Source organism: Myodes glareolus, chromosome X, assembly GCF_982192425.1.
Source record: "Myodes glareolus chromosome X, mMyoGla1.1, whole genome shotgun sequence".
In the NCBI taxonomy this organism is placed as follows: domain Eukaryota; kingdom Metazoa; phylum Chordata; class Mammalia; order Rodentia; family Cricetidae; genus Myodes; species Myodes glareolus.
In genome coordinates, this window is record NC_142053.1 from 43022195 (window position 1) to 43047451 (window position 25257).

A 25257-nucleotide genomic window follows, 5' to 3' on the forward strand; every position below is an offset into this window, starting at 1 on the left:
TGCTCCATTGAAGAATCTCCTTATGTTGCTTCCTATAGAAGCCCTGAAAGTCTAAAATTTAAAGCCATCATAAGACAAATGAGATCACTGGCTTCTTCCAAAGCCCCACAGTATCTGTTGCCATAAGAATAAGGTTTTTTTTTTGTGTGTCAAGTGATCTTGTCTGTTTCTAATTTCCAGGTGGATCTATATATGTTTTTGTTTGGGTTCACCTCATTACTTAGCTTCTCTAAAATAATCATGAAATATAGGCTAGTATACACTTATGAATGAGTCCATACAATATACATCTTTTTGAGTATGGGTTACCTCACTCTGGATAGTGTTTTCTAATTCTATCCATTTGCAAGCAAATTTCAAGATGAGATGTCATTTTTTTTTACCACTAAGTAGTACTCTAATGTGTAAATGTGCCACATTTTCTATATCTATTCTTCAGTTAAGGGGCATTGAGGTTATTTCCATGTTCTGACTATGACAAATAATGCTGCTATGAACATAGTTGAACAAATGCTTCTGTAGTTACTGATTAAGCATCTTTTGGGTATATGCCCAAAAGTGGCATTGCTGTATTCTGAGATAGGTTGGTTCCCAATTTTCTGAGAAACCACCATACTGATTTCGAAAGTGGTTTTAAAAGTTTGCATTCCCACCAGTAGTGGATGAGTGTTCACCTTACTCCACATCCTCTCCAGCATAAACTATAATTGGTGTTTTTAATCTTATCCATTTTGACAGGTGTAAGATGGAATCTCGGAGTTGTTTTGATTTGCATTTCCCTGAAGGCTAAGGATGTTGAGCATTTCCTTAAGTATCTTTTGACCATTTGAGATTCTTCTGTTGAGAATTCTCTGCTTAGTTAAGTACCCCATTTTAAAAATTGGGTTATTTGGAATTTTAATGTCTAATTTCTTGAGTTTTTTATATATTTTGGAGATCAGTTCTTTGAATGATGTGGGGTTGGTGAAGATTTTTTCCCATTCAAAGGCTGCCTTTTTGTCTTATTGACTGTGCACAGGGGTGGGGGAAAATGGGGAGTAGAAGGGAAAGAGGAGGGGAGAAGGTAAGTGTTGAGGAGAACTTGAGGGAATGGGATAATTGAGATGGAGGAAGGACAGAAATGAGAGCACGGAAAGATAGATACATTTTGATTGCGAGAGCCATTATAGAGTTAGCAGAAACCTGGCTTTAGATAAATTCCCAGGAATCCACACAGATGACACTGACTAAGACCCTAAGCAAAAGAGGAGAGGGGACCCAATCTTGACTTGCCCTGTAGTCAGCCTGATGAATATGTTAAATATCACCATAGAACCTTCATCCAGCAACTGATGGAAACAGAGGCAGTAACCCATATTGGAGCACTGTACTGAGCTCCCAAAGTCCAGTTGAAGAGTGGATGGAATGAAAATATGAGCAAAGAGGTCATGATCATGAAGGGTACACTCACTGAAACAGTCTACCTCAGCTAATAGGAGCTCACTAACTCCAGTCAGACTGGGAAAGAACAAGCACAGGACCAAACTATTTCCTCTGAATGTCATGGTTGACAGTTGCATGGCTGAGGCAGACTGTAGGGTCATTGGTAGTGACACCAGGATTTATCTCTATTGCATACACTGGCTTTTAGGGATCCTATTCTTTTTGTATATATGCCTTGCTCAGCCTAGATACAGTAGTGAGGGCCTTGGACCTTCCCTTCCACAAGCAATGTGTCTTACCCTCTCTGAGGATTAGATGGGGATGGGGTGGGAGGGTATGTGGAAGATATGGGAGGAGAAGAGGGAGTGGGAATTTAGATTAGTATTTTTTAAAATCTATTAAATAAATTAATTAAAAAAAAAGAGTCAAGCCATTGTGGCAAAAGTATAGCAAATTAGAAAATGGGAAGCCTTTGTCTTTCTCATTCTCATGTTATGCACCAACAGTAGCTTGGAAGAGATGTTGTGACCAAGTGCATAAATTTAGGTGAGCCACGGTAATGGGAAGAGCAGTTAGCTTTCCTGAACTGAATTGGCTTTGGAGAAATAATGTAGTCATTAGGAAGAGGTCTGGTATAGGCTCAGTTCTCTCTTCTTTGTCCTCATGTACCATGGTCATGGATGGTGTTCTAACCCTATTTTGCTTGCCTCAACTGCCCTCTTTAGTCTCTTCCTAGTCTTTGATCCCTTTCAAGTTCTTTTCCTAACCTTCTACTTCATTGATTCCTATGGGATGTTTAGGTATCTTTTTGTAGGGAGCATCTTCTTGGGATCAATATCAACAACCCAGTTTGAATGGGGGACACTGTAAAGCTACCTGAGTTGACTGACAAACAAAATTCTATTTATCTGGGAAAATAGATATACTCGAAATGAGGGTAAAGGAGATATGTAATTTTTTTATTCTATACTTTATTCCACTTTCTTGTTCATCTCAAGCTAAAATACAACCTCTTCCATTTCTCGTCCTTTGAGTATACCAAATGGGAAAAAGATGCCAATTTTGTTCTCGGCATTCTACCTGAACCATTTCTTCATTCTTCTAATGTCAAGAATCTTTACAGCTTGGATTTCATCTTTTTGTTTTGTTTTATTTTGTTTTTATTTTTGAGAGAATGTCTTATTCTGCAACATTAGCTGTCCTGGAACAATTTAGACCAGGTTGGCCTCTAACTCAGAGAGATCTGTGTACCTCTGTTACCCTACTGCTGGGATTAAAGGCATGTGCCACCACATCAAGATAGATTTCCTCTGTACAGAAACACAGATTGCTCGGTACATTCCTGAATTATTCACATTCTCCCCTACAGCTTTATGCCTTTTTGTCCTATTCTGGAGCTCCAGTCTTCATAACAATCTTATCCTTCCTGCCACTGATATCTGGGACACCTTACCTCTAATATTTGGGCACCATCATGGTTTTCCCTATAGTAGACATGCTCAGAGCTTGACTCTTAGTAACACTTACACCTAGTCAAACTTTTATCCATCTGAAAGTTGTGTATATCTCGTAGCCCTAATCAGTTCATACGATTTAGCTATTATGTACTTGTCACATTCCTGCTTCTGCAACTGTCCCTCCAGACTTCCAGGGACTGGAAATAGCACCAGATAATTTTCTTCAAGAGAAGACACGGAGAACTCAAAAGACATACTTACCTTGCTCAATTTATATGTCTGTAACCATCACCATACTTCCATTCTCCCTCTAAAGACATTTTTCTTTGATCAAGTTCTTGAGAATTTTTTTTTTAATACTAAATTGACATTCTGAATTTGGCCCCTTGAAGGAATAGACTTTCTCTCAGACTCTTTCTTGTTCTGATTACAAAGTCTGATGCCCACACCACTAATCAACAATACCCACTGCTAATCCATAGTACTCACTGCTAATCCACAGTACCCACTGCTAATCCAAAGTACTAACTGCTACTACAAAGTACCAATTGCTAATCCAAATTACCCACTGCTAGTCCATAGTACCCACTGCTAATCCACAGTGCCCATTGTTAATCCTCAGTACCTACAGCAAATCTATAGTACCCACTGCTAGTCCACAGTACCCACGGCTAATCTACAGTACCCACTGCTAATCCACAGTATCCACTGCTAATTCACAGTACTATTGTTAATCCATAGTACCTACTGCAAATCTATAGTACCCAGTGCTAATCCACAGTATCCACTGCTAATTCACAGTACCCACTGCAAATCCACAGTACAAGCATTAGTTTGGGGCTAACTTCTCAGAGGGGCTCATCACAATTCTGTGGCCACTGTCAGGCATCAGTCTCCTAAAGAGCATAGAATTGGGTCTTTACAGAGGATGACCAGTTTAAGTGGCATTCACTGCCTCCCTCCCACCCATTCACAGCAGACAGCAACAACTTAATGCTGAATCAAAGGAAACAGTCACAAACTCCAATTCAAATTGATTTGTGACTTGGAATAAAAGCAACATGTCTTGATTTAAATGTCAGGCCCACTGCTGAGTGATGATTTAATAACTTTTATGAGGGATTCTGTCACAGCAAATTCAACACTGGAATAGAATGACTCAGAAAGGGTGTTAGAACCGATGCAGGAGCACACAGAAAGGAACAGACTTATCTTAGTGCTCATCCAAAAATTTTGCATAAAGCTAATTTGCAGTAAGAGTCGATTCTCTTCCCCTATCCTGCCACCCAAGCTTCCTCTTCGCAGACACTCATGTACGGATGTGCAGGGAAACTTCTAGGTGTGATGCCGACTCACCAGCGTTATCTTCTGAGGACACAGGCCCTGGAATAAGTTTAGAATAGAGGTTCAGAAGCAGCGCATTCGATTCAAGGGCAGGGAATTTTAAGTGTTCTTACTGGAACTTACTTACAAGGAACAGTACTGCTTCTCAAGAGATTTTAAGAACAGATCTGGCTCCAGTGTTTCATCTTTGGGGAGCTACTTAATTACTTTTCCCCATCTTAATGGAGAGCTTACACCTGTGAATTTAAGAGACATTTTTCTAACTCTACAGTCTCCAAAATCCAAGGAAATTGGTATTTTTTCCCTCAATACCTTTAGAAATGTCTTTACTTGATGTTTCCCAGACTTCCTTTTTGCGTAGTTACTTCCTAAGTCCATAAGGAGCGAAGCATAGCTATTCAGAACTGAGAACATCCATCTTGTTGTGCTAACTCCTCAGATATCAGATGCATTTTGAAGAAAACATAAATAGTAAACATCTGCTGTTTGCCTAGGTAAAGGTTCTTCAGACTTGATAACAATATTTTGGTTAGACTACTTTTGTCATAGAAAATGGATTTGTGTATTGTTAGATGTGTGTTTACAGTGTGTTTGACTGTGTAGGTTAATAGTTATTCTCTGAAGTCACCACATACTTCAATCTTTTCCATAGAAGTTTCAGGTTCCCAAACTATGCTTTTAACATAATGGATCTCAATGAGAAGCAACAGTCTTCTCCCCTACTTATAATTGTAAATATATGTGTGTTTGTACAATTGTATATGTACAAATATATGTATGTATATACATATATATGTACACACACACACACACACACATATATATATATATATATATAATTTTGAAACTGGAGCAGGGTAAGTCAAAAGTTATTCTATACAACTAATAGAAGCCAGAGAGGCACAACGATTAGAATAACCACTCTCTGAACATCCCTACTCTAAATGAAAGAATTGTTTACCCTGAAATATAAATATAAAATATAATCAACAAAGCTTGTTCTTTCAAATCATCCTTTGGTTGCTGTAGGAGGCTGTTTGTTCATTTCCTGGCCACCAAGACTCCTGAAATAATCACACAGAAACGATATTATTTAAATCATTGCTTGACCTATTAGCTCTAGTTTCTTATTAGTTAACCCATTTCTATTATTTTATATCTTACCACAAGGCTCGTGGCCTACTGGCAAGGTTCCAGCTCACACCTTGCATCTTCCCCTCTGGCAGCTCCATGGCGTCTCCCTGACTCTGCCTTCTTTCTCCCAGCATTCAGTTTAGTTTTCCCTGCCTATCATTATTCTTCTAAGCCATTGGCCGAAACAGTTTCTTTATTCATTAACCAATAAAAGCAACACATATACAGAAGGACTTCCCACACCACTTGCTTAAAACAAGGGGTGTGGTACTGGGGCCCAGAAAAGTGACATGATTGATTGTTCCTTCCCATAAAATTTAGATAATAATAATTTGTGTTGCCAAACCTTTTTTCTCCTGAGATTGCTGGAAGATATCTGTAAAATTTTAAATCAGGCCTGGCCTTGACACCTTGCCTCTGAAACTTTAAGTTGGCCAAGTCATTTGCCTTCCTGAAACTCACTTGAACAGACATAAGTATGATAGCTGTGAGAATCAAGTGAAATTGCAGTACTCCCAATATTGGGTTCTATTTAGGGCTGATGGTGTATGCCTATGAGGATGGCAAGTTTGAGGCAAGCCTGGTCTATGTAAAGGGTTGGATCCAGTATGGGCAACAAAGAGAGACCATGTCTTTAAAAAGATAATACATAGTTCCTATTAGGTAAATATTTGTGACCAGAATATGAGTACCAACAGTCAGTACATCTGATAATATGGTTGAGGAGTTGCCGACAGTCTGGTGGACTTTCCTTAGAAGTGGTTAGAAGTGAAGAGTGGTATCACATTGGTGTTGCTCCCTGTTCCTTCATCTTTCCGTGTCAGACTCTTCTATCATTGCCCAAGCACTTGCTGGAGTGACCGATAGTGATTATTAAAGTGGAATAATAGTTCTAAAAATATATTTTTTGCTTGTTTTCTTTTGGTAATAGAAGATTTACAGATCCTCTGTTCCCTCAAGCAGAAACCATGCAGGGCTGTGAGGAGGGTATGGGATGAAAGCTCTCTGTCTTTTGTTTCTCTTTAGCTTCCTGTACATAAGAAGCCTGGGACTTAGGTATTATTGAGTGTCTTAAGGAGGGTGTTTAAGAGAGGAAATTCAGAATGCACTTGGGATGGCTACAGGGGCACGTTGGCATTGACTTCTCACACAGTGGTAACTGCTTCTTCCCTTTGAAATGCTTACTTAGGTCTTTATTGACATCTCTTTACCCGATAGAGCTGTTCACACTGGTCGTTTGCTTCCTGATTAGGGCTTTGAGGTAAGGTCATGCTATGCATATATTCTTTTCATCTAAAAAAACAAATCTTTTTCTGGTCCCAGAGTGCATTTACCTAATAAAAATATTCCTGCTGCTCTAATGAGGGGATGACCTGGAAGAAGAGAGAAGAAATGGAAGTGTGATGCCCTTTCTATGCTAGATAAGGAAAAGCTGAGGAACGCGAAGTTGCTTAGCAAAGGGTATACACCTCAGGGATGGCTCCATCTCTGCCATGGCTTGTGCCTATTCTGTAGAAAGGGTACACACCTCAGGGATGGCTCCATCTCTGCAATGGCTCATGCCTATTCCGCAATGGTAGCACTTTTTAATTGATGAAGCAAGAAGAGAGGTTCACTAGGAGTATTTTGGAAATTGATTCCAGGGTTTGCTCTTCAGAGTTGATCAAGTCTTAAGAGGTAACCTTGTGGGAGATTAAGAGTAAGGCTAAGAGTACCATAAGGGAGCATATGAGATTGAGGGTTAGAGATTTAGTCTAAATTCCTGCCTCTGCCTTAGGAATTTGGAACAATTACTAAGCCTTTTGTTTATTTCTAAGCCTGTACAACTTTTTGAATAATTTATATAATATAATGATTTCTGAAGAAGATTTCCCAACTCCATTTTCAATGTGATTTCCCAAGCATTTATTTAGAATGTGTTAATGAATTGGGAAAAGTCACCTCTCATATCTATGGAAAACTAAGGTAAGAAATAATATAGAAATATTGGTAAATGACTTCAAAATAGACTGTCATGTACTGTACCCACACTCCACCATTGTTTTTTTTTTATCATGTTGAAACTACTTTGGAATTAGAGGCATTCTTTTATCAAAGGAGTCATCTCTATTAAAACTATGCCCTATCAAGACAGGGAGCATTGAGGAGGGTAATAGGGTATGTGTACAAATTAGAACAAAGCATAATGATACACGTGTATGGAAATATAATAAAAACAATTATTTTGCATGCAAAGTCATACATCCTAATCCTTCTCAAACAGTTCTATCATCTATAGACCAAACATTCAAATATATGAACATATGGTGGCCATGTCATTCAAACCAGCATAGATAATTTAAAATAGCAATTTTAAAAGTATTTTAACATCCTCTCTCATCTCTCCGATAGCATTGGTAACCTAATTTTCACTATTATTTTGCCTTGGACCACAGGAGTTTAGGAAAAGTTCCATTGCTGATGGATAATCTTTCTGTACATGTGAATATGTATTCCTCTTATTGGTTAATAATAAAAGCTATTTGACCAATAGCCAGACAGGATAAGGTTGGGCAAACAATCAAACTGAGAACTCAGATGAGGAGGAGTGAAGTCGAGAAAGATACTGACTAGCCAGTCACCGAATAAGCAGGAAGTAGAAAATGAGGTAACAAGCCTTGAGCCACACGGCAAAAATATAAATATAGATATAAATATGGGTTAATTTAAGCATAAGTGTTAGCTAGTAATATGCCTGAGCTTTCGGTCAAGTATTAATAATTAGTATTAGCCTCCGAGTAATTATTTAGAAGCAACTATAAGACCGGGTGGGACAGAGAAACTTCTGTTTACTTTCCATTGCCTAGGTCTATTGGCAAAGTAGTACTCCTTGGAATGACTGATGTTTGGCACATGTCAGGATAAGAAATAAGGGAATGGCTATTCAAGAACAAAAGAAAGGAAGGGTGGTAGTATGACATCCTCTTGCGAGGGAATTTGACTTAGTTCAGGAAGAAACTCCTAGGAAGTAATTAATGAGATCATATGAACTTTGATAAACAGAGAGTGTGATGGGAAGTGTATGTATACACACAGATTCACAAGAAGGAAGCATTTTAGGCAGAGGAAACATAATATGCATATGTTTTATAGTAAAAGGGCCATGGAACATTCAAGACATCAATAGATTATTACTTTGGGTTTTCAAACTCAGTTGAAAATTTAGATGAAAGTGTTTTGCGTTGATGTGTGGGAAAGTGAAAGTACACCAAAATTCAAAATACTGCTAGAGTAGATCTGACATAGTGAAATTATACTCACTATGGCCAAAACACTGAAATCATCAGCAAAAATGTATCAAAGTCCCCTTTACTGTGAAGGGAGGAACTGGCAGATTACAAACTATGTGAAATGTAAAGTTTCTTCCTAATATTTTCTCCAACAGCAGTAGCCGTATATGAGATGCTCAGATGAATTCATGGACCTTTATTGGTTGGGATGACTTGGGCCTCCTGCAATGAATCAAGGAAAGTTTCCAGTAGGTGCCAAGTCCTGAACAGTATTCTGTGTAAGATATGAATCAGTGAACAAGAGGATAGAAGGAGGTATTTTTTCACAGAAGTTATAGCATGAGTGTTGTCTTAGGGTTTCTATTGCGGTGATGGAACACCATGACCAATAAAAGGGTTTATTAGGCTTATATTTCCATACCTCTGTTCATCATAGAAGGAACTCAGTATGGAAATTCAAACAGGGCTGGAACCTGGAGGCAGGAGTTGATGCAGAAGCCATGAAGAAGTGCTGCTTACTGGATTACTCTCCATGGCTTGCTCAGCCTACTTTCTTACAGAACCCAGGACCAGCAGCCCAGAGGTAGCACCACATACCATAGGCTGTGCCATCTGCCATTGATCAAAAATGGTTTGATCAATGCTTTTTGAGAAAAAAGCATTCCGACTGAATCTCATGGAGGCATTTCTTTAGCCGAGTCTCCTTCCTCTATGATGAGTCTAGTTTGTGTCAAGTTGGCACAAAACTAGGCAGTACAAGCAATGACTTGGTAGTGTAAAGACAACTGAGGTGGGACATGTGGTGTAAACTAAAAGGCAAACAATGGAAAAGTAAAGCATCATAATTTGAACCCATCGGCAACTTCATGACACATCAGCAATTTTGATGTGAAATTTAAGATTTACTGAGTCCCATGTGAACAAAACTAATTAGTATTTGTTCAAATGTAGATTTGAAAATGCAAGTTTTTGTAATAAACATTAGTATTGGTATCTTTGATGCCATTTAACTTTCTGCAAGACTGTAGGATAGAGAGAGATCACTGCCTATTTCTCTCTTCAGGACTAAATTTGAATAGTTGGGCACCTATCACCATTTCTAGAATCCTGCTAGCTCAAACACTTCATTTTAGCAGTTAGTCATTCTAGTAACTCATTAAAGAATAGCTCTTTCTCTGGGAAAGAGTTAATATTTCCTGTAAGATTTTTTACTAAAAGCATAGATCTGTCAAAAAAGGTGACCTACTTTTATAAAATGGCAGGAGGTGAGGTGTATGTGTTTAAGCACGTGGCACTTTTTTCTTACCTTTCAAATGGAAACTACTCCATGTTAAAGTTAACTTTGATTACAATGTATACTTTCTAATAAGTACTGAACGGTTATGTTAAAATATAGACATATAGTAAGAAGGAAGGGACTTGATTTCAGCTGTCTCAGCTTCTGATGATTCAGGACAAGGATCTTTTGAAGACGCAGATGTACAGTAATATATCTCTTTGGCTAAAAATGTAGTGCTTGTGAAACATCTTTAAGCATGATCTGTAGTCCAATTCTACCACTTTCTAGCTGTGTGTGTGTTCACAGTATTTACCGTGTCTGCCACATCATTTATAAGATAACAAGAGTGTCTGGGTCATGAGGTTGCTGTGATGATCAATGAGGTCAATGTGTAAAGAATTTAGTATAATTTTTGATATTTTATTAGCTTTCTCCTGTCATCATTGCAATCAATATTGCTGCAATGTCACCACCTGCACCATTTCCCGGTTCCTACTCTAATAGGAAATATGGTTTTATAAGGTCTTGCTAAAACATGGACCAGCAAACAATAAAGGAGGGAAGGAGGAAACAGAAAACTTAGCTTACATATCTATTTTCTTTCCTTACTTTAACCATCACATCCCAAAGAAGATGTGTCAAGAATATACTTTTATAAGAGAAAAGATTCATGGGGCCTCACTCGTAGGTAGAGACCTACAGAGAACTAAGGGGTGTTGAGAGTAGGGGAGAAATCGTCTTCTTCCATGGAGGAATCCCTCAGTTTGTTATCCAATTTAAAGTGTACACACGAGCGCGTGCACACATACACACACACACACACACACACACACACACACACACACACACGGGTAGAAGCTAGGGAAGGGACCAGAAAGAAGGGGGCCAGCAGAGCTTGAGAAAAAGGAAAGGTAATAGGTAATAGAGGAAAATTATATAATTGTGTTGTAGGAGGCCGCTTGTTTCATTTCCGGCTGCTTGGTAGCTCATACCTGAAATAACCACATAGAAAACTATAATAATTAAATCACTGCTTGATCTATTAGCTCAAGCTTCTTATTGGTTAATTCTTACATATTAATTTAACCCATTTCTATGAATCTGTGTATTGCCACGTGGCTGTGGCTTACTGACAAAAGTTTCGTCTGGCTTCAGCGGGGCCACATGGCTTCTCTCAGACTCTGCCCTTCTTTCTTCCAACATTCAGTTTAGTTTTTCCTGCATAGCTAAGTTCTGCCCTGCTATAGGTCCAAAGCAGTTTATTTATTCATTAATGGTAATCACAGCATACAGAGGGAAATCTCACATCACCTCTTTTTTTCTGTTTAAAAAGAAAAGGAAGGTTGTAACTTTAACGTAGTAAAATTATATGAAACAGTTATCAAGCAAGAATTACAGTTTATATATATATATAATATATATATATAATCTTTTATTGTAACTAAGGAAAACTATAACTATAAATTCTCCATCAAAGACTCCAGGAGGATATAATATTACTTAAATAAATAGAAAGTGCATGGTAAGCAACTTCCAAATCTCTTAAATTGACAGAGACATCTTACTGCCTGGACAGTCACCCTAAGTTCTTCTGTAATGTTGGGGCATCTATCTTCAGCCTACAGAGGCATAGTATCCAGCAGACTTTTCCATGAAGCAGGAAATTTTAAAGACAGTTCCACCTATATTGGTAGTTTTTAGTAATTCTTTTCTGTGTCCTGCAGAATGTCTAGCTGATTCTTTCATGAAGTAGGAACCCGGAAGGACCAACTCATTTTTAGGCAAGTTCAGCAGTCAATTTTATATGGGTCCTGCATGTCCTGTTCATCAAGCAGTCCAGGCAAGTGCAGTTTCTTGCCCAAATGGCTAACCATCTCCATAAGGAGCCACTTCGATGCCCATATTCCTCTTGAAGTAGATTGGTGCTGCCAGGAGCAGATGTGTCTCATTGTCATGAAAAGTCCTAAGTTATTAAAACATTTTAAATGCTGTATTCTGTAGTCTTTGGAAGGTTTGAAGAATGCCTATCCATCTGAAATATATCTCTATACACCTAGAAAATCTAACTAACATGACTACAAGCCTGACTATTATAGGCGATTATCTATTAAACTATAGTTCTTAATTATACATTACGTTTATAAATGAGCTGGACAAACACAATACTTTAATCAAGATCAGAAATACATATACACAGTATAATAAAATTGACCTTAAATTTGTATCAATAAACCAAAATCTGTACCAATGCAAAGCTCTATAGCATAATTATATTTTAATTAAAATATACTTTCAAAGATTATGTTTACAGTTTATTGCCAAAAAGGATATATGAAAAGACAAATCAACATTTATATCTCTATCCCTCTTTCCGCAGGTACCTGTAGACTTGGCTGGGCCTATTACTGTGCTGGGGGCGGAGCTGCTGCAGCCATGTTGATTTGTACCTGGCTCTCTTGTTTTGCTGGAAGAAATCCCAAGCCAGTCATGTTGGTGGAGAATATCATGAGGAATACCAATTCTTACGCTGTGGAACTTGATCACTGTCTCAAACCTTAAGCCTTGAAGAAGATCGTCCGAAGAGGGTGGGAATGGGAGGGAAACAAGCCCTGAGAAGAGGTACTATGCTAAGACAGTCATCTACTGGTAGGGTAGCCTAGTGCTTGCACGCTTTGTAACCACTTGTCATTCATTTTCACGTCCCCATAAAGCTCTAAGTCCATACCTATTTATACAATTCATCGGGCACAATGATGCTCTCAAATATTCATTGGGCAGAGTTTCCACTGACCACCCAAGTCCCATTGAGACCTTGGTACAAAATACGGTTCTCATTTGGACGTTAAATGTATAAGCAAGAAACCCCTCAGATTTCTGTTACGCTTTCCACTAATTTTAAACCTGAGAGGTTTCAGGAGCAGTTTTACTCAGAGGTACTAGGAAATGGACTAAGCTGCTTCCCATACATTTAATTCCATGGCTCTCCATCTAATATTTATTGTTGCCCACAAACATATCTCGAGTATCAATATGCAAATCATTTTTGACGTTCTTAGGTCTATGCTTGGTCCCATTTTTCCCTCTCAAGCATGGGAAAGTTTGGTGAAAGGGTAATTTCCAGTGGGGGAGAACATTAATCATGTTTTTTGCATATAATCTGGGGCACCTTCCACATTATGCTTTAGAATATTGATAGGAGTTCATTTTCTACTCTTTCTGGGAATTTGGTATCAAAATATTACAATTACTCCCCAACCCCTTCTAGATAAAGAAATGTTGTCCATTGAATATTTTGAGCAAAGTCTAACATTTGTGAGGTGTTCAATAAATACACAATCACAGTGATGAAGGCAAGGATGTTCTTTGTTCTATTCTACTTAAAAATTTTATCTGAGTTTATTATGTGACTAGAAAGTCTAGAATAACATTTGTCCCAGTAATCATCTGTAGTGTGATATAAGCTTCCCTGTCTGCTTTAAAGACTGCTCTTCAAATCTTCTCACTTCCATCTGGGGTGACTTAGATCTGAAAGCATACAGCCATGATGTCACCTAGGGCTGAAGTATTTTTAGGCCTGACTTCCATCCCATCTGTGATCAATGCTGATGGATGGTGAAGAATTTGGTATCTCCCTGAGGGAAATTAGCCTCACCCCTTCCCTGAGATAATTAAGACCAGTGCTATTATTCCATAACTCCAGCTTCAGGGACTAGAGAGGGACTGTGATGCAAAAAGCCAACTCATCTGTTTCTATTCCTAAACATTCTGTCATAGATTTTGTCCACCTAGAGGGGAAAAATACTAACAAAGCTGGCTTGATTAATGGTAGACCATCCCATAAAGAGTCAGAGTTCTTATACTTGCCTTATGTATGCAACTGAATTCATATACTCCATTCATAATCACTCATAATTAACTCATTTAGTCACTCATTTAGGAAACATTTCTTAAACATTCAACATTCTGTTCCAAGCACTAGGCTTAAATGATGAAAACAGCTTCTCAGCCTAAAATGAATAGTGAGGAGTTATCAACAGGCATGTCAATAAATAATTGCCAATGTGTTAAGTCCTAGAAAATTGAAGGTGGGTGAAGAGGGGCTAAAGGATCACAGAACAGCCACAAAACTAAATTGATGACTTAAGGAATCGCAGGAAAGTTTTGGTTTTTTAAAAAGCAATGACTAAGATGGATTTGAAAGATGAAGGGGTGGAGCTAATCATCAAAGGTAAGAAGTGCACAGGAGCAAAAGTACAGGGACAGGGTGAGGATGAAAGCCGAGCTTGAAAACAAATGGGCAAAGACAGCACTGTAAGGGAACAACAGCCAGATTCTCTACAGCCCAAAGTAATGAGTTCGAATTTTAACCTAAATGATGGATGGCCAATGAAGAGTACAGGACATGAGTACATTTGTGTTCTTCCAAAGGTCTGCAGCAAAGAATTAAAGAGGATGGGGAGAGGATAGAAATAGTTACATAACCTAGGTCAAAATGAATACACTGGGAGTAAGGATGGAAAGGAGGGTGAATACAACAAAAGATATAGATTGAGACTTTCTACTTCAAAACGCCTCCAAATCTAAAGTAATTTAAGATTGTTTTCCTCAAAAAGATGCTCCAGAGCATTTCCATTTAATATTTTTTTATTTTTGTTTAATAATGAACAACTTATATAATTTATGCCAACATTCCAAACACAAACAACTCTGAAAATTTAAAGCCAGCCTCAACTGTATAGTTAGTTCAAGATGAGCCTGAGATACATGAGAATTTGCCTCTAAAAAGCAAAATAACAAAAAGTACTCTATAAAACAAAATACAATACCTTAAATAGGTATGTTTATTTTATTGTTTATTATTGTGGGCATAGGCAATTTGGCCCTCATTGAAGTATACTAGTAACATCTTAAAACAAATGTGCAGTAATTTGACTGCATGTTTCAACAGTTTATATGGTTGTGTGGTTTTTATAATTTACCATGTCACTAAAACATTTGACTAATTTTTGTTCCCAAAGTCAAAATTTCAAAAGGGATCTAATAGTGCTAGTCTTTTAAAGACACTTTTAGTTGGATTTAAGTTGTTAATACATAACTTTTTCAACTGGAAAAAAGAACACTTACAATTCCAAGCATTTTGAATAAGGGATGCTCAATTCTGTGCCTAGGAAGTCAATTCTTTGTCAACATATGTAGGTAAGTCCAAGTAACAGTTTAGAATGATCACTCTAGTACATGGGTAATATCAAGAAGGGTATTATGACCCATAAGCAACTGATGTTCAAATTCATGTTAAATATGAATTCTTCCTAGGACACAGATTAATTAAATGTATAAGGTAAAGCATCTTGACAAAACTTTCTGGAAAGCAGTGTATCTCGAGTTCATAACATCCACTTAGCCAAGTAAAGGTGACTCAGTATAGCTAAAACAAATCTGTAACCAACTCATTCCTCATGTTTATTTTATAAACATTGCAATGCAATCTTAATTTAAGAGAAGACAATCCATGGGGAACATGTTAAATGGTCAGGAAAAGGCAGATCACTCTCTTGGGAAAGGTAACTCAACTAGGTGATCTCACATTTCAAGCTATGGAACTTTCTGGAATTCTATGGGACAGAATTTGTGCAAGTGAATGTGTACACTAGTATCCTGGGGGCAAACACCAGCAATACTCAAGGAGTTTCGATGGGACAAGTGCAATGAAAGAACCATTTATAATGGTATGTGCAGGGTCAAGGGCACCTACAAGCAATAAAAGATGACAGGCATAAAACCCCTATGGAATAGAAGGGTAGCCACACTCAGTTTTAAGACTGAAGTGGCAAAGAGAAGAAATGACATTATTGGAACCCAGTGGTAACTGTATTGGAAGAAAAGGAAGGCACTACCTGATAGGAGTTGTGGCTTGAGATAGCACCATGCAGTTACCACCTAACTGAGGGACAAATGGAAGGAGATAGAGTATGATGAATACATGTCTCACTCTCTTTGTTCTCTGATATTCATCCAGTGCTCACCATTAGCCAGATTCAACCAGACGCTCAATGGTAAGGAAATCTTTGCTATTGTCCACTGAAGTTAACTTCCTTTGGTACAGATCGTGTCAGGTAAAGGTCAAAGTATGGTGCTTGGTGATATGTGGGTAAAAGGAAAATAACAACCCTGTGAGTGGTTTGAATTTCCCCAACTGACAATTCCTATTACACTGCCTACAAAGAAGTGCCTGTCTAGCTGCCCTTTCAGCCCAGATAGCCAAACACAGTAAAAGAGTAGCATTGGCTGGGGTAAGGATTGGGGGAGGGGCTAAGAAGGAGGATGTTAATTTGAAAGAGCCTCTAGGAGGGGAACTATAAGGAGTGGAGGAACAGGAAACTGCAGTTGGGCTGTATTGAAAACAAAATTAAAATATAAGAAACATTTTAGAAATGACTTGTAGGTAGAAGACTACCTTTGTTTTTAGAAAAATGGGACCATATTTGAAGAAGATTTTTCTCTTATGAAGCAATCAGTCCTGAACAACCACATTTTCAGTATGAATTTAAATTTTCCTCCATACACCTGGTTCTATTCCACCAAGCCTTATTTTGTTATAAGTGTTGGACTAAATTTGTGTCTTCTGGCTACAATGGTGTGGAAATGAAAATAAAACATAGGCTTTGTGAGATTCTGAATGAGAGAAAAGGGGATCTCAGAGACCCTAGGTTTGAGCAAGGCTTCTGCAAATTAGTCACTTCACAAATGGTCAAAGGAACCTTGCTCTAGAGGACACTGGTCCCTTCAAAATATTTCAGGGATACAGTAGTAGCCAACATTTTGTCTTTACAGTAAGATGCCTAAGACTGGCTTTTAGTTAAGGAAAGATATTTAGCCCACAGTTGCCAAAGTTCAAGTTCATAATGCTTGCATTGGCTCACCTCTAGTCAAGGTTCTATTGGAGGTATCATATGAAGATGAATGGAAACAATTAAACTTAGTGTATACCTTGTTACAGGATCTAGAGACCCAAGATTTGAACTAAGGTTTTTATATAATACTTTACTCTCATGAGACTTGCAAGGAAACCATTTTAATTCTTTCCAAGAGTGTTTGTGTCTGTATGTGTGTATGTATGTATGTACGTATGTATGTATCTATATCTATATATGTATCTATATATCTCTATCTATCCATCTATCTATCTATCTATCTATCTATCTATCTATCTATCTATCTATCTATCTATCTATCACAACACCCAAATCATCCCAACATTCTCCATTCATGGACCTTTGGTTGAGAGAAGAACCACATCTTAACCACGGCAAGTGTTTTCTTTAGAATCTAGGATTCACTCTCCATAGAAATATAAATGTATATCAGTTTCAAGATTGATTTTATCCCACGACAGCTTAGTGATGGGGAAAAAAGAAGTTTCAAAGACAGAAATAGTGGATGCATTTTACAAATGGTGAAAGATATACTACTTGGTGGCCTGGGGGGAAAGGTATGCTATTTCTAGAATGCACAATCAATCTCCAACCAGGCCAAGTAAGCAGGATCCTTCCAAGGAATCATCTCCCCTCTATGTTCTTGGATTGAGAGTATTTTTCAGAACTGGAGGGGGTAGGGCTAAAAGATAATTTATCCCTGGCTTGTCCCTCAGATGTAGGGAGAAGCATTTTCAGTTTCAATTTTCTTTTTGTCTACTTATGAGATTAGACTCTCCAGGGTTGATCTTTTTTCTAAATGCATCAAACCCCCACTGAGTCCTCAAAGCTAACAACAAATAAACAGTTGCTATGTGTGCACACAAATGATTTAGACTTTCATTATACGAAGCTGCTGATATGTAAGGAGACAGAAGTAGGAGGAGACAAAATGTTTGTCTGGTTTTGACTGCAGCACTATACGCTGCGCCTTCTCCTTCTCCAAAAGGAAGCCCTAGAGGACAGTACTTGGGACGGGGAGCATTGATAACAGGCTGCATGTGTAGGGGAAGCACCCAGGTCCTGGCCCCCTTTTCTATAGAGTCCCTCTACTCTTAAGAGGTGCTGAGCAGTTGTAGATGGGAAGCAGAGAAAGTTCAAGAAAAATAAAATAGGGTAAATGAAGAACTAAACATCTTCCTTTCATAAAAAAGCAGTTCTGCCTCCAACTCTTCTCTCCTAGAGTGACGTTTGGGGCTGTTTTCTTCATAAGGTGTCTCTTGGTACCGTGTGCATTAAAGGACTGTCCTCTATCCCACAGAGACAGCTGACCAGAACTTGTGGTAGCTCATGGACTCTAAACAGACATCTGGGGAGACTGCCTGGAACCAAACTAGGCCTTCTGCATGTGGGTGACAGTAGTGTGGCTTGATCTGTTTGTGGGGGCCCTGGCAGTGGGACCAGGATCTGTCACTGGTACATGAGCTGGCTATTTGGAGCCCCTTCCCAATGGAAGGATATCTTACTCAGCCTTGGTGCAGAGGCAGAGAGGCTTGGTCTTGCCTCAACTTGATATGACAGAATTTTTTGTCTCCCCATGGGGAGGCCTTATCCTTTTTGGGTAGTGGATAGAGGTAGGGAGGGGTGAAGAGAACAAGAGGAGGGGAAGAAGGGGAAACTGTAGTTGGTATGTCAAATGAATAAAAATTTAAAATTAAAAACAATACTTTCTTCTTAGGCAACAAGGCAAAGTGAACATAGCTCAGGTTTTATAACCAGACAGAAATAGTTGTAACCTGAAATATTTCTTAGTTTCCTTGTCCTATTGTTAGTTTATTTAACTTCTCTCAGTTTCTAAACTTTATAAAACATACAATCTGCTATTGACACTCTTGATCTCCACTCCAGCAGCTCTAGAAAGTTCCAGTCACACAGTGGCATACCATTAGGCTCTGCAATAAGTTATATACTTTAATGTGTGCCCATAAATGATAACTACTGAATAAAATATTGATACACAAACTATTGGTTCAAGGGAAAATTTCCTTGAATTCTAGACTAATGTGTCTAGCTTCCTACTCCATGTGGCTATTTGGATGTCTAGTAGGGTTTGTAAATTACATGTATTTACAACCAAGATCCAAGCTTTCTGTCTTAGTTATGGTTCTACTGCTGTGAAGAGACACCATATCCATGGCAACTCTTATAAAGAAAAGCATATAATTGGGGTGGCTTACAGTTCAGAGATTTAGTCCATTATCATCATAGTAGGACCCATGGTGACATGCAGGCAGATATGGTTCTAGAGAAGGAGCAGAATGTTCTACATCTGGATCTGCAAGGAGCAGGGAGAGGCAGTGAGCCACTAGGACTGGTTTGAGCTTCTGAAACCTCAAAGCCCACTCCTCAGTGATGCACTTTCTTAAATAAGGCCACAGCTACTCCAACAAGGTTATACCGCCTAACAGTGGCACTCCCTATGGGTCTATGCGGTGCCATTTTATTCAAGTCTTTCTAATTAGTGCTATCTTTGTAAGTAAATGACATGAACCTTAGCTGATTTTCTTGGCTAGCGTATTGCATAGCACTTCACTTTTTCTTGTATCCACTTAACATTATTTTTTTTGGGGGGGGGTGGGAGTGTTGATGATCACATCCAGAGACTTGTTTATGCTAATCTTGCACTGTATCACTGAGCTACACCATGTATTCTCTATACTCATATTGAAAATTTCCAGTGTACATAGTTCTTCTTGATATATAAAATATATTCAAGATATCTCATTTACATCTTTATGAGGCAGTGGCTTAAATATATTACATTAACCTGTGCTAAAGGAAGTTAGTAATTTTCTCCACTATTCCTTCTCATTATTCTTGCAAAAAAAGGTTGCAAGGGGACATCATAGGCTGTCGAGTAAAATTCTTATTGCCTGGTATGGGTTACCTCTTTTCAAGACCTTGGCAACTGGGTTATTGTTCCAGTTTGCTTCCTATTGATCCAATGAACTCAGTGACCAAAGCCAAGTAGGGGAGAAAAGTGAGTATTTAGCTTAAATATTCTGATCACAGTCCATCACTGAGGCAAGCCTATACAGAAACTCAAGTAGGGCAATAACCTAGAAGCACAAGCTGCAGTACAGACTGTAAAGTAATGCTGCATACTGATTTCTTCTCCATGACTTGCTTAGCTTGCTTTATTATATAGTCCAGGAACACATGCCCAGAAGAGGTATTGCTCACTTTGTGCTGGGCCCTTCTTCATCAATCATTAATCAAGAAAATATGTCTATAGATTTTCTTATAGACAAATCTGATAGACGCATAGTCTCAATTGAAGTTCTCTCTTTGTAGATGACTCTAGTTTGCATGAAGAAGACAAAAACTTAACCAACAAAGGTCCCATAGCAAACCCCTCCAATATTACAGGATACTGCCATTGTTCTTGGTTGTCCTCAGGGACATGATAGAAAGAGTCTGCTGCTGAAGATAGCACACATTTGAGTAATGGGACATGGAGAAATTAAGCTGGTACCTACTAGTAAGCTTCATTACTACTGAATAGATTTCAGAGTTCTGGAAAATGCTGTGTGCACTATTGGGAAGAAATGTCGTCAATCTTATCCAGCTATGAGCTACAATAATGACTAAGTTGGCAAGATATCTCCACCAGCTCCATAGTGGCATGAGTGTTGTAGGAGTAACTAACCACTTTCTGCACCACAGGACAGAACTCATGTGTGATAGTATTAACTGGGTCCAAAAGCTATGATTGAATAGATAGGTTGTAGGCCCTAAGCGAAAACTTCATACTATTGTTCTATTAAATGGACCTATTATTTAAATAGCCCCAAAGCCATTATCATCATACACTTTGATTAGGGCATTTCTCATGCCTTATCAAACCTTTTGCGATAGCCAGAGACTAATACAGAGATTCATGACTGATCAGTGTGCAAAGAAGAGGAGACCTTGGAGTGTAAAGCTCTAAATTGGATTCCTAAATTAACACCCACCCCTACCAACCCTGAGGATCAGTCATGATCAAAGAACAGGGGACAGAGATAGTAAATGCCCAAGGGAGTGAACAACTGTAGGAAAACATTGTGTGCTAGACAAGATAAGGTCTTTTGTATACCTAAAGTCACAGAAATGTGACAACAAGTGCAAGATCAAAATACACAAAATCCCAGCATGGATAAAGGGAAGGTTTTTGTAGTCTCATCCCTTTTTGAGAAGCTTTTTAGCAATTAATGGCTGCGGTGGGAATGAAGGTATGACAGACCTGACGATGAAAGGAGTCTGGAACTTTGGGGCTAGATAGGCCATTGAGTGTTGAGAGCTCAGTGGGATGCTCTGAGGGAACCTGGAAGTTAAGAATGTTGGGAGCAGTGTAGAGGGTGGAGGCTGGCTTGAGAAGTTGCAGAGAAAAATTTAGAGACTCTATCATGGCCATTTGCAATTTTGCTTTAAGATTCTGTCAAGAATATCAAGATACCAGAAATACTAAAGTGAATCATTTGCTTTGCCGGGCTACCCCATGCTGGACTGCTGGAACTGAGAATTTAGCTGTGATTAAGATGAGACCAGCGCTGTGAAGAAGGAATCTTCTGGGCAGTGTTTCCCGAGAGTCAGCACACAGAAATTGTGCTCCAGAGGCAGCCAAGGTTGCATCTCAACTGGAAACTGAACTTGTTAGAATAAATGTCAACCCAGAGGTACTGGTTCTGGAGGCATGAAAGGGGTCATGGAGAGCATGTGAGACTTGGCATTGTGATAGGATAGGCCAGGAGAGGACATTGGTGAAGGTGCAGCCAAAGTAGCAATGGGAGCCTCAGTATTGAAGAAAAAGTTGAGGCTTTGCACCACGAAGATTGGCAAGGAGAGGCTATTGGTAAGCACACAGTCTACTTGCAATAGAAGACACTTGCATTTTGGAGATGCCGGTACCATGGGGTCACCACCACAGACAACAACAGCAGTGGAGTGAAGCCAGCCAGAGCCTAGAAGACAAGTTGTATGTGTTGCAGAGGGCAGAGCCAGAGAAGTGACCTACGCTCTTTGGAGGAGCCTAGAAAAATCATGAGTGAATGCCTAACATTGGATGTTGCGTTATTTATACTGCTGGAGTTTGGTTTTACTTTGTTCAGATTGTGATTAGGCCTGATTCTCCCTCTTGAAATAAGAAGGAATTTAATTTAATTTTGATTTTTCACAGGAGCCCACAGCTGTAAGACAAGAGATTTTAGATTTGGAGAGATCAGACATTTGAAAGTGACTGAAATTTTAATGTACTTGAATGTGTAAAGAATGTGAGACATTTTATTAAACTTATTTATGTTTTTGATGTGAGATCTTGGTGATGAATAAGAAAGGAAAGGTAGTAGCTTAATAGTGGTATGTTTGTGTGGCAAGTTGACAAGGGGTCAGTTATGCTGGCTAGTCTTAGGTTAACTTGATACAGAAACTAGAGTGGTCTGAAAGGAGAGAATCTCAACTGAGAAAATGCCTCCATAAGATCCAGCTCTAAGGCATTTTCTTAATTAGTGATTGATGGCGGAAAGAATTGACCCACTGGATGGTACCACTCCTGGGCTGTTGGTCCTGGATTCTATAAGAAAGGCTGTGCAAACCATGAAGAGCAAGCCAGTAAACGGCTCTCCTTTATGACCTCTGCATCAGTTCCTTCCTCTGGGTTTCTGCCTTGTTAGGGTTCGTTCCTTCAGTGATAAACAGTGATACAGAAATATAAGCCGTATTACCCTTTTCTTCACCTTGCCTTTGGTCAAAGTGTTCATTGCAGGAGTATCCATTTTAAGATAGGAAGTAAGTATCCTTCAATGATTGTGATCTTCATGCTCTAGCAGATTGCCCTACATCCATGTACACACAAAAATCCCTAAATAGATTCAGTTGGTTGTTTTTTAAAGAAAGAAATGAAATGAAGCGAGGAGAGGAAAGTAGTGAGACAGAAGAAGAATTACAATGGAGGCAATAGGGTGAATTTCATTAAAACACATTATATGTATCTGTAAAATTCTCAATTTAAAAATGCTGGGAGGAATTTATGAGTCCTCTGTTTCCTAGACTCCTACCTTTTATCCACCTGCAAGTCTATCAATTTTTCTTTCAAGATATACTGCTTATCTGCCTGCTTCTCTTATCTGTACTACTACCAGTCTAAGACATGAGTGATAAAAAGAGGTCTTAGCAGAGCGCAGACTCAAATGGAGTATTCTATCCTGATAAAACATATCTCTCGAGCTTCAGGAAATATCAGACTAAAAAATTCAATTTTAGAAACATTTTAATTTGAGTAAGAGACAGGGCAAGAAAAAAATTTCTATTTACAATAGCCACCAGAATCTTAAGACCCCGAAGAGTAAATTTTACACAAAATGCAGCAAAACTTATAAAACATTAAAGATAGAGAGCAGGCTTCAAAATGGAAATATTTGACAGCATATTAGTTATTATCAAAGGAATTTCTTACTTAAATGTCAATCCAGTAAATACCCATTTTTCTGTGTAATTTACATTATAATCTCCACATTTGTGTTCAGATATCAAGACAACATAAAGCTTTAATGATTCGCAAGTGTAATATTGACCCAGGGATGAACAAATAGATGAAGAGATTAGAGGATCAGGAAACAGACTCACAGTTAAAGGAAAATAGATCTATAAGAAAAATAGTTTAAGTCAGTGAAGGAAGGCTAGACAAATCAACAAATGATACTGGGATGTTATTTATTTGGACATTAAAATTATATATACATAAATATATAAATAAATATATAAATAATATATATAATATATAATATAAATTATATATATATATATCCAGCATACCTACTTATAATAATTTCAAATTCAGCTGTTCAGGAAAAGTAATATTTGTCTTTTCCCTCCATTACTTTTTCTTACCTCTACTCCCTCCTTTTAGTAGTCATTCTCCTCCTGAATAGTTCTCCTACTTTATTGTGTGTGTGTGAGTACATGTACATGTGTGTGCACATGCATGCAGGCTTGTGTGTGTTTTAAATTTCACATGTGAGAGAACATATTAGAAATATGTCTTTTTGCGTCTGTTTTATTTTGTTTGACATGACGATCACCAGTTCTAATGATTTAACAACTCAAATAAAAATAATCCTCAATTTACAGAGAAAATATAAGCAAATGGGCTTATAAGGTTCTGGGAAGACAGTTCAGCAAGCAGTTTCCCAACTGGACTGTCTTCTCAGATCCTCAGCACTGGGATGGCAGATGCCCACCACCATGCCCAAATTTTACAGGCGTGATGAAAGTCTTAATTTGAGTACGGGGCTGTGCATCTGCAATCCCAGTGCTGGGAAGTTGGAAACAGGAGGGCAGCTGATCAGCCAGTTTAACTGAATGGCGAAATTACAAGTTCAGTAAGAAATCCAATCTCAAAACTGAGATGAAGTACAATAAAAGGAGACACTCCATGTCCAGAATTCTGATCTCTATACATGAGTGCACAGGAAAACACACACAGACAAATACATACACAAATAGATCACTAAATAGAAAAAAATACATTTACAATGGTTAGTAGAAAATAATTTCCAAATAAGACACAAAAGGCAAAAACTGTATATCTAAGGACCAATATACCTGATTCTTTTAAATAAATAATACAAGTTCCTTCAGTGAAAACGTCTGATTGATTTTTTCCTGGCCTCTGTGGTGAGGCAGAAAATGTTGATTAGTTCTGGCCAGTGTGCTGTGAGGAACTGTGACATATGCCACTTCCAAAGTTAAGTGTTTGCATTTTTTTTTGCCAGTATGAGTCCTTGCAAAGCTTTCTTCCCATTCTCCCATGTTGCTAGGCAGCATTCTACTTAAGGCAGCCTGAGGCAAAGAGGATGAGATGGAGGAGTGTTTCCAGCCAACCAGTACTGCATATTCATAACTAAATAGAAGGGTCCAACCCAAGACTAGAAAGAAGATATTCGTAAAGAAGATTTTTACAACAAAGGCTTAAACAACCTAAAATATTTAAAGAATTACATATCAAAAATGAAAAAATGAACAATTTAATTGAAGGTGCAGGCAAAAGATATGAACAAGTACTTGAGTATTGAGAAAAACCTCAGTTAAGTTGCTTAACTGTCTAAAACTCAGGAAATCTAAATCAATGTAAAAGTAATTCAGTGAGCAGTGTAAATGATTTAAATGCAAAAAACACTATTTTATAATCATTCGTTTCTTATATTGGTGAAAATATAGTGATATTATTGGTGAGAAATAAGAATTATCCAAGTTAGTTGGAATATAAATTAGTTTTCTATTTTCTTTTCTCTTCTCTGGTAAAATACTGCAACCAGAAGCAAGTTAGGAAAGAAGAGAGTTTATTCGTCTTATTTGTTCAGGTAAAGTCATTCAGTGAGGGAAGTCAAGGCAGAAACTTCTAG

The 25257-nt window shown here is 38.2% G+C and overlaps 1 protein-coding gene across 1 annotated transcript in view; it reads left to right on the plus strand.

Annotated features, from left to right (window-relative positions):
* Lhfpl1 (LHFPL tetraspan subfamily member 1) overlaps positions 1-13250 on the plus strand; it is a 49395-nt gene extending 36145 nt beyond the window's left edge. Inside the window, exon 4 of the mRNA XM_048442090.3 lies at positions 12283-13250. Within this exon, the coding sequence (XP_048298047.1) occupies positions 12283-12464 (182 nt within the window). The 3' untranslated portion in view covers positions 12465-13250. The remainder of the gene's footprint in view (positions 1-12282) is intronic.
* The last annotated feature ends 12007 nt before the right edge of the window (positions 13251-25257 follow it).